Source organism: Alexandromys fortis, unplaced genomic scaffold (genome assembly GCF_014885135.2).
Source record: "Alexandromys fortis isolate MF-2015 unplaced genomic scaffold, M_Fortis_MF-2015_v1.1 scaffold_174, whole genome shotgun sequence".
In the NCBI taxonomy this organism is placed as follows: domain Eukaryota; kingdom Metazoa; phylum Chordata; class Mammalia; order Rodentia; family Cricetidae; genus Alexandromys; species Alexandromys fortis.
Genome location: NW_026068063.1, coordinates 3,352,003 through 3,361,813, shown reverse-complemented (window position 1 = coordinate 3,361,813; position 9,811 = coordinate 3,352,003). Strand labels below are relative to the sequence as shown.

Genomic DNA, 9,811 nt, shown 5'->3' with positions numbered 1-9,811 from the left:
CCTTCTCACTCTCTCTCTCTCTCTCTCTCTCTCTCTCTCTCTCTCTCTCTCTCTCTCTCACACACACACACACACACACACACACACATACACACACACACACACACACACACACGACTTTTAAAAAGAAAAACTCAGCCTTGAGGGATAAAAAGAATTATGTTAGGAAACTGGATCAAGAAGGCAAACAGAACACATGTATTTATTTCCTTTTCTGCTCCAAATCCCAACAAGTGACAGTCGCAAGAAAGATGAAAATGCAAGGAAAATCTGCCACTCACCTACACAGTCTCAGAAGCAGAGGACGGACACACTAGAAGGGGAGGGGAAATTTCCCACAGCTGGAGAAAGGTGTGTCTTTGCAGTTCAATGAGTGCTGATCGGGATCAATAGAAAGAGATCCAGCCTGTCTAGACACAGGGCAAACCCACTGAACATCAAAGAAGAAGACCAAGTCCCAGAGCCTTTCTGAGAAACAAAAACAAGCCCGCAACCCGGAATAGAACCGATGTGGTGGTTCTCGCTGGCAATAGCAGGAGACAATGAAACCAGTATCCACAAACACAACTAGATGGACCTTCTAGAAAACGGCTCTCTTACTGGACAGGGAGACAGACGGACACTGTTCCGACAGCATTCTCAAACAGTCATAGCCAGAAAGAATTTAATGTTAAATAGATCACTAGCTCATTCACTCACATGTATCGAGTGCCCAATAAACTAAAACTAAAGCATGAAATCAAATGTGCATGTGCTCTGGCCCTGTGGTTTGTGCAGGCTAGCCTCAGACTCCTGGACCTGAGTGGACTTCCTGTTACCATTTTCCACAGGAGTTCACTTCCATGCCCAGCCTAGCCATCTTTTATGTGGTAGTGTTCTAGACTACTATACATCAGTCCAAAATAATGTAGGGACATCAGAAGTACTGACATGCACTGTTTTCCAAACACTGGAAAATGAAAAATAACACTCTCAGTACAATTATACGTACGCCCTTCTATATAGTAAGTGTGTCTATGAATGCGAATGTGGAGACAGTGTGCAGCAAAGGTGGATCCCGAACGCTGGCTAGCTCCAGAGAGCAGAAGGGAACGGAGGGCTGTTGGAGCTTTCGGTTTGGGATGCTGAAATCCTAAACAAGACAAGGGCCGTGGGGGAAGGGCATGCGTAGGAGGAAGAATTCTCATCTCCATGCGAGAAGCTGGAGGGCTTGCTTTTCTAACGTTAAGGCCCCTTGGACGATGACTCAGTTCTCCCTAAAGGCAATACCCACAGGGACCTAGCGACTAAAGAGACCGAGGCAGGAGGCTCTGGAGTTTGAGGCCAGCCTGATCTACAAACATAAGCGGTTCCCAGAGGCCTTGGGTGTGAGGGGATGGAGAGGGTGGTTCTCAGGGATAGCATACTAGTGCTTATTTCAAAACTGCTGGTACAGAGACTCTGAATGGTTCCCAAACCAAGAAGTGCGTGAGTATGCCAGCGACCCCAGTCCTCTCGTTGTACACTGCACACATGTACCAAAATTAGCCTATAAACATGATTTTGTTATATGTCACATATATAATTTAAGCCAGACATTGTAGTTTACATGTGCAGTGCCAGCACTCGGGAGGCTGGGGCAGGAGGAGAGAGCTCTAGGTTGGGTCGGCCTGGACTACACAGTGAAGACAGATAGGACGGGACACTGTGTCAATGACAACAGAAGATTATAAGTGAATTAAAATGGCAAGGAGTAAGGGGAGGAGATAAAATTGTCTTTAGGCACTGCAGGAATTTTAAAGTTATCTAACTGTAAATAATATTCTAGTGCCAACTTATTTCTGCTTGTTCATTAAAGTAAGTGCAGTGTTTCCTAGCTAATGCCTACTATTGTATCAACATCAACACAACTTTATTCCTAAAACTCTACGATTCTGAACTTCTACTCATTCAAAAAACCTTTTTTCCCCTTTTGGTTGCATTAATAAGCTATGTTCTGCATTTTATTCGTGTCGGCTAATCAATACAGAAGCAGTAACACCTTCCAGCTTAGACACAAACTCATAAGCTCGTATTTCAACACCAGCAAATATCAAGTGGTCACCCTTACGCTTCGTAACCTTCTAAACCTGACCTTTCCAGGCTCTTATCGTTCCTCCAAAATTAAGGGAAGAATGGCTTTAGTCAGCCAAAAGGTCTACGGAAAGGAGAACACCGATGCTCACAAGCGCAGCCCGGGGAGTTGCTCCAGCTGGACCTCGCCTATCAGTCCTTTCAGCAGATCAGACAAGAAATCCGGGTTAGGAGTCTTCTCCAGCCGAAGCAGAAACCCTTCTCAACAGCCAGATGTCATGTGAGGATGAGCTGAGCAAGAACACGCATTCAAGTACAATGACACAAACACAGGCAGTTCAGGACGTCCTGCTTGTTTCAGGGAACCTAAAACTACTGCCCACCGGGAAGGTTTGTCTTATCAGCCACGCTCAACCTTTTGCTTTGGCCCAAATGTTTTTGAAAAGGACGTAGAAATAAAATTTGATTTTTGTGCCCTGAAGACTTGAATATCACAATAAAGTACTGAATGCTATAGGTGTTTTAAAATTCTAACCAACTTTTAAATTTCATTTCTTAAATTTATTATTAGCGAGCCAGTGGTGTGGTGGCTCACACCTTTAATTCCAGCATTTCAAAGGCAGAAGGTGGTGGATCTCTGGGTTTGAAGCCAACATGGTCTACAGAGTGAGTTCTAGAACATCCAGGGCTATACAAAGAAGCCCTGTCTTTAATGAGGAAAAAAGTGTACCCACTCACACACACACACATAAAATTAGTGTGTGTGTGTGTGTATAAGGTGTGTATGTGTGGGTGGGGCATGCATGACACTATAGTGCTTGTGGAGGTCAGAGGACAACTTACAGGAATTACTTCTCTCCTTCTACCAGGTAGATTCTGGTGCTAAAACTCAGGTTGTCAGGCTTGGCAGCAAGCACCTTCACCAACTCAGTCACCTCACTGGTCCCTTAATTTACACTGTTTATATCAAGGAGGAAGAATGAAAACAAAACAGAATCGTCATAGCTGGATGGATCTATATTATCCAGGCCCAATACTATATCCTCATACTGTCTAAACCTTTGGGAAAATGGGCTAAAGAGTTCCTGCTGCTGTGTAGGGAAATTAAGAATATGGACAGAGTTTGGTTAAGAATACATATATTGGGCTGGCATGACAACCCAGCCAGTGAAGGTGTCTGATGTGCAGGCCTGAGGATCTTAACACTCCCTGGACCCACACCACACACAAAGCTGCAAGAGAGAAACAATTTCTGCAAGGCTGTCCATGACCTCCACACAAGTGCCCTGGCATGTGGGCATCCCACACCTCTCCTCCTCTTTTTTTTTTTTTTTTTTGTTGTTCTCTCATAAACAGAAATAATAAATGACTTTAAAAAAGGATACATACGTAGGTTTACTTCCTTACAAAACATACACGGGTGGTGAAAAGACTCAGCAAGTAACAGGTACTTACTGCCCAACCTCCTACCACACACACACAAATAGATACATTTGATAAAAAGTTTAAAAACTACATGTACTATGTGCTCAGTGTTTAAGGGAACTGTGGGATTTCCAAGATGAATACGATGTAGACTTAAAGGTTAGAATACTGACAAGGAACCTTTTTCTGTAAAATCCTTTACAGTTCACATAGAATTTGACTGCAAAATTAAGTTCTGCCATGATAGCATAAATACAGCCGCAAATAAACGAAGTTAATGGACATAACTGTATTTCTGAAGTTTTATTCAGAAGAACTAGTGGTTGGCTGGGCCTGGTCAAGTGTGGTCTAGCACCAATGACAGGATGACCCCAAAGAGTGACAGCATCCTCAACCTCACTCTTTGGTCTGTTACTTCCTGCCTGATCAAAGTCCCCATGTCTCGTCCTGTGTCACCAACTTCACTCCCACTTGACACGGCTGCCAAAGAGATCTTATGTTTTAATACTGTGTCACTACTATTCTTAGAACTCACACTGCTCACAGCACAGAGTCTGCACTTCTCTGAGAGAATGGAAGGCTCTCTGTGCGCATCCTCCTTCTTGACTCAGGACTTTCCCAGCGCTGCCTCCTAGCTCCCCTCCACTAACTTCCATGGCCAAGTGATATGAAGTCACTCTAACCTATCCTGCTATTTGTGTCCCTGTGCCTCAGGAAACGTCCCCTTTACACACATCCTTCTGGAAAGTTCCTCAGGGAAGGCTTCTCTCATCCCGTGAGTTGATCACATCAGAAGCCTCATCATTTCCTTTACCATGCATTATTCTTGCAATTTCTTTTGTTTGTTTGTTTCTGAGACAGGGTTTCTCTGTATAGCCTTGGCTGTCCTGTGATGTAGAATTTCCCTCTGTATGCTGTGAATTTTTTTGTTACCATTGGTTAATAAATAAAGCTGCTTTGGCCAACAGCAAGGTAGAATAGAGAAAGGTGGGAATTCCTTATGGAGTTTGCTAACCATTTGGGCAAGAAGCTGCTCTTGCCTGGACTGCTCAAAGTTACGCTGTATGAACTAGACATGCAGGACCCACAGAGAAGTGAATGCTGAACTTGCCTAAAGGTGAGACCGTCCTTCAAGGTTCCTGCTTCATAAGAGTCTGCCAGACATTCTGCAGGACACAGAAGAAAGTGACCGACAAACTGCCAATATAGGCATAACTGTCTTTGAAATTTCCTGCTTCATGGAAAAGTCTGCTGAATACTGTGGGCCTGTAGGCTAAAGATGGATGTCCCAATATTAAAGAAGAACTTTGGGTGACTGTCCACTCAGCAAGATGTCTCTATCAATTCTAGAGTTTTAGAAGTTACTTACAATACATTTCCTGCTTACTTGGGTAATATTATATCCATCTGAAGTCTTTAATGGAGTTAAAGAAAGATAGCTATAATCATAAAACTTTAGGCTCACAAAGATAGATGACAGAGTATTTTCCTTAATTTGCCAAATGTGAATATTGTAACTATAATTTTTGTTTGATAACTGTTTTGTTGTATGTAATCTTGCTAATTTAAAGTTAAAACCTTTCTTTTTAATTAGACAGAAAAGGAGAGGTGATGTGGGATTCCCCTTTATATGCTGCATTCTGTTACCATTGGTTAATGAGTAAAGCTGCTTTGGCTTACAGCAGGGCAGAACAGAGGAAAGCGGGAATTCCAAGCAGAGAGAGGAGGAAAGAAAGTAGAGTCACAGAAACGCCACATAACTGCTGAAGGAGACAGATGCACCTTACTGTAAGCCCTGTGGTGATATATAGATTAATAGAAATGGGTTAATTCAAGATGTAAGAGTTAGCTAGAAATATGCATGAGCTAACTGACCAAGCAATGCTTTAATCAGTACAGTTTCTATTTCTATCAGTACAGTGTGACTATTTTGGGCCTGGGAGGCCGGGAAACAAATGAGCAATCTCTGCCTACAGTCCTGGAACTTGCTCTGTTGATCAGGTTGGCCTTGAAGCCTGCCTCTGCTTCCCAAATGCTGAGATTACAGGTGTGTGCCACTATTGCCTGGCATATTTTCTATTCTTGTATATGGATGTATGCTGATCAACAGTAGGCAATTAAATTCTTTGCAGTTATAGCTTTAACTCCTTGTACAGCATATGGCATATAGCTGGTACTAAATAAACTTTTTCTTTTGAGGGGAGTGTTGAAATAGAATCTTGCTATGTAATCCTGGCTGGCTTGATACTTGGTTTGTACTTCAAGCAGGCCTTAAACTTACGCAAATCTTTTGCTTTAGCCTCCAACTACTAGGCTATAAGCTCATAGTCACCAAGTACAGTAAGTAATAAACCTATTTTTATTTATATTTTAAAAATATTAGTGTGTATGTGTGTGGGGGGTGACAATCCATGTGAACTTTGTGAACTTGGTTCTCTTCTGCCTTTACATGGGTCTGGTGATCAATTCAGGTCATAAGGCTTGCACGCTCTGTGCCTTTCTCACTGAGACCCACACCTGCCTGATAAACTATCTGGAGTCAAAGTCAGCTGGAGGAATCACACATGATATGTGACTACTTCAGGAAGGAAGACAGTATGGCACTCTTGAAAGGGAAAATCAGAAAAGGTTTAAGTGTTGGGCAGTGGTAGTGCACGCCTTTAATCCCAGCACTTAAACTGGGAGGTAGAGGCAGGTGGATCACTGTGAGTTCAGGGCCAGCCTAGTCTACAGAACTAGTTCCAGAACAGCTAGGTCTGTTACACAGAGAAACCCTGTCTTGAAAAAACAAAAAACAAACAAAAAAGACCACACATACCAGGTAAACAAAGAGTGTAGAGGTTCATAGAAGAATAACAAAACAAAAACAAAACAGCAAGAACGAAAAGGCTAAAAACAAAATAAAGTTTGGTAGCCAGTAAGTATTCAGTTTGCTGAAATACATAGAGATAAACGGGGCGAACATCTGGAGGGGCCAGTTAGTCCCAGGGGAGGGACTATGCCCTTGCTTTGCAGACATGGCTGCCATGAAGGTAAAAGGATCTGAACCAGGACAGTTAGTGAAGAGAAAGTAGGCGGTGGCAACAGCAGTGGAAAAACACGGCTCTGGACAGACCCCTTGATGAGCAGGTGACCTGACATAGGACGCAGGTGTGCAGCAGAGGTAACTCTGCAATCTTAACCTGGGGAGCTGGATAAAAAGAAACAGGAGAAGAAGGGAAAGTGGTTCGAGAATCTTCCCTCTGAGATCAGAGAAAACACCCAGGTGGTATTCCTACAGGCGAATCAGAAGGTTAGGAGAAAGGCACCGTAGAAAGGAGAAAGGGACGAGACAGAAGACTGGGAGCTACGGAGAGAGCAGCATGAGAAAGACCCAAGCACACTTACCTATCAAACCTTACCTAGCAAAATAACAGGACCCTGATACGTATTTTTACCACAGTATCTATGATGTGCCTGTACTACGCCAAGCATAGTGGAAGATGCCTGTAATCCCAGCTACACAGGAATCTGAAGCGAGAGCATCACAAGCTCAAAGCTTGCCTCTGGTATGTAGCAAACTCAAAGGCCTGCCTGGGCAAATTAACAAGACCATAATAAAAAGGGCTGCAGCCCAGCGGTAGAGCGCTTGCAAAACATGCAGTAAGGCCCCGAGTTCAACCCTTAGCAGCACACACACATCAGGAACTCACACACTCTACTAGTCCGTTTTTCTGACTCTGAGCCCCTCGAGGGAAAAGTTCAAGATTTATATCTTGGGTATCCAGCTTAAAACTTGAAAAATAGCAATTATTCAGTGTTCATTGCATGAGACAGCTCCTGGATGCGGAAGACTCAGCTTCTTTAACATATTATAACTTAAGAGTGGACAAAGGTTCAAAACAACAACTTCGGGATCTTCCGTCTGTCATTTGGTAGCAACTAAACAAACTGGTGGTCACCATTGGGCAGGACTGCCATCTGTCCTCCAGTGGACAACTAACCCTGTTCCACCTTTCTTGACCCAAAAAGTGGGCATTACTCTCCTTGGCCTGCGTGGTAAAGAGAGAAAGAATGGTGGGCACTTGCAGACCATAGGCCCCGCCCGCTCACGGAGTTTCCTGACCTTGGCCTGTGTGGTAGAGAGAGAAAGAATGGTGGCAGGCACTCAGACCACAGGCTCCACCGCTCACTCAGTGTCCTGACCTTTATGTGTCTGTTCATGGCCGTGGACTGCGCTGCTCGCACCAGGCCTTCCAGCTCGGCACCACTGAAATTCTTCGTCTCCACGGCCAGTTCCTTGATGTCCACGTCCGCAGACAGCAGCTGGTGCCCCCTCATCCTGGCTGTGTGGATGTGAAGGATCTGCAGTCGGCCCTTCTCATCTGGCAAGCCTGAGGAAACAAAAGCAGACACTTCCCTGGTCTTCGGGTTCATCAGAAGATACGGCTGCAATCCTAATGCTTTCTCCCGGGTAATCTGACAGTGAGCATTATTAATATGCTGTTGCTCTCATTAATGAACTCTGAAAGCACAGGTGCATGCTACACACCCCCTCCCACACACCCACACCATCCATATGCATACACATCACACACACATACACACATGCATACATAACACACTACACACCCACACAACACACTACACACACCACACAACACACTACACACACCACACATAACACACTACAGACATGTATACAGGCTCTCTCACACACACACACCACACATATACACATACCACACACATACATGCATGTACACACACTGCACAAAAACACATGCACACACACCACATGCAAGCACACACACACATACATGTACACACATACACACGCATGCATCCACACCAGTGATGTACGTTACTTACCTATCTCCATTTTAACTTCCAGTCTTCCAGGTCGAAGGAGAGCCTCATCTATCAAATCTGGTCTATTGGTCATTCCTGAATGTGGATATTAAGAACAGTGAGCAATTAATCATAATTAATGTAAAATAAAATGTACTTAAGTATAGGTAAAAATAGTCACTTCCCAGCTGGACAGTGGTGGTGCACACCTTTAATCCCAGTACTCAGGAGGTGGAGGCAGGCGGATCTATGAGTTTGAGGCCAGCCTGGAAACTGTCTCGAACAGCCCCCGAAAAGTAACTCCCCTAAGAACATTTTCTAAAAGTCAAACACAAACCAAATAACACTAAACCAAAAATATTTATTTTTTTATCTAGTAGGAAATACTGCAAGACTTTGTAATGAAATGTGCATTTAAAAAGAGAAGTCTTTTATAAGATTCAGCGAGAGCAAGTTAAGTGGCTAAAAGGAGAGAGGGTTACGGCCTCTCCAGCTCGCAGGTCTCCCCTCCTATAAGCGGTGGTTTCAATGTCCGTAAAGCAGTAATGTTTTTCCCTCCTAAAAAGCATCTTAAGCGGCAGCTCCAAATGTACAACAGTTCAAGCTCTCGAGGAGAGCAGTGCAGCCCCAAGTCCAGCTGGGCGAGCCAGAAGGTAATGTGCAGGTGTCGTCCTTTACTCCAGACATACCAATGACGAGGATGTTGTTCAGCTGCTCAACGCCATCAATCTTGGACAGCAGCTGGTTGACCACAGTGTCATGAACGCCCGTGCTACCAGCCATGCTCCCTCTCTGCTTGCAGATGGCATCGATTTCGTCAAAGATGATGATGTGCAAGCCACTGTTAGCACCAAGCTACGAAGGAAGGATAGTATATTAAAGGTCACAATCTAATGCATTATTAAACAAACTAATCAAGAAACACAAACCAAAGCACTCTACAGGTTGCTTTTTCTGCATTTTGGCTAATAAATATAGATGAGTATAAATTAAATCATGGTTGTTGCCCCCTCAAGGGTGTTGGAATTGCAAAACAGCTAATAATTCATTAGCTTAAATTAACATGGGCTTTCTAGAATTTATACTTAGTAATTAAGCCTCCTGTGAGGGACCAGAGAGAACATGCTAGAAAACATCTTGCTACTTGAACTGACATATTGTAACTGCACAGTTATTATGGGGTGTGATGACATTTCAATGTGGCGTACAGTGTGTAACGATCGGGTCAAGATAACCGACATAGCCACCAGTTCAAACATGCAACGCTTCTTCATTTGGGAGGCAATCAAATCCTCTCTACTATTTTGAAAGACAGAATTAATTGACATCTGTCATGATTCTTTTACTTTCTATGTTTAACACTAAAAGAAAAACCAAGAATAACAAAACAGAAGAGAATGGACATAATCTAAACGTGAAAATATATATAAATAATATAAATTAAGTGATAAGCATAGTGAACCAAAGGATTAGATATGGTTAGAATTTATTAATTTCTGATTTA

At 43.4% G+C, this 9,811-nt stretch overlaps 1 protein-coding gene across 3 annotated transcripts in view; it reads right to left on the bottom strand.

The window, feature by feature from the left end:
- The window catches only part of Nsf (N-ethylmaleimide sensitive factor, vesicle fusing ATPase), a 594,435-nt gene that overhangs the window by 43,923 nt on the left and 540,701 nt on the right, over nucleotides 1-9,811 (bottom strand). For all 3 annotated transcript variants that reach the window (XM_050120418.1, XM_050120417.1, XM_050120419.1), the window contains exons 10-12: nucleotides 8,997-9,162; nucleotides 8,329-8,403; nucleotides 7,663-7,850 (exon numbers count right to left, since the gene is read on the bottom strand). In XM_050120418.1, coding sequence (XP_049976375.1) covers nucleotides 7,663-7,850; nucleotides 8,329-8,403; nucleotides 8,997-9,162 — 429 coding nt within the window. The remainder of the gene's footprint in view (nucleotides 1-7,662; nucleotides 7,851-8,328; nucleotides 8,404-8,996; nucleotides 9,163-9,811) is intronic.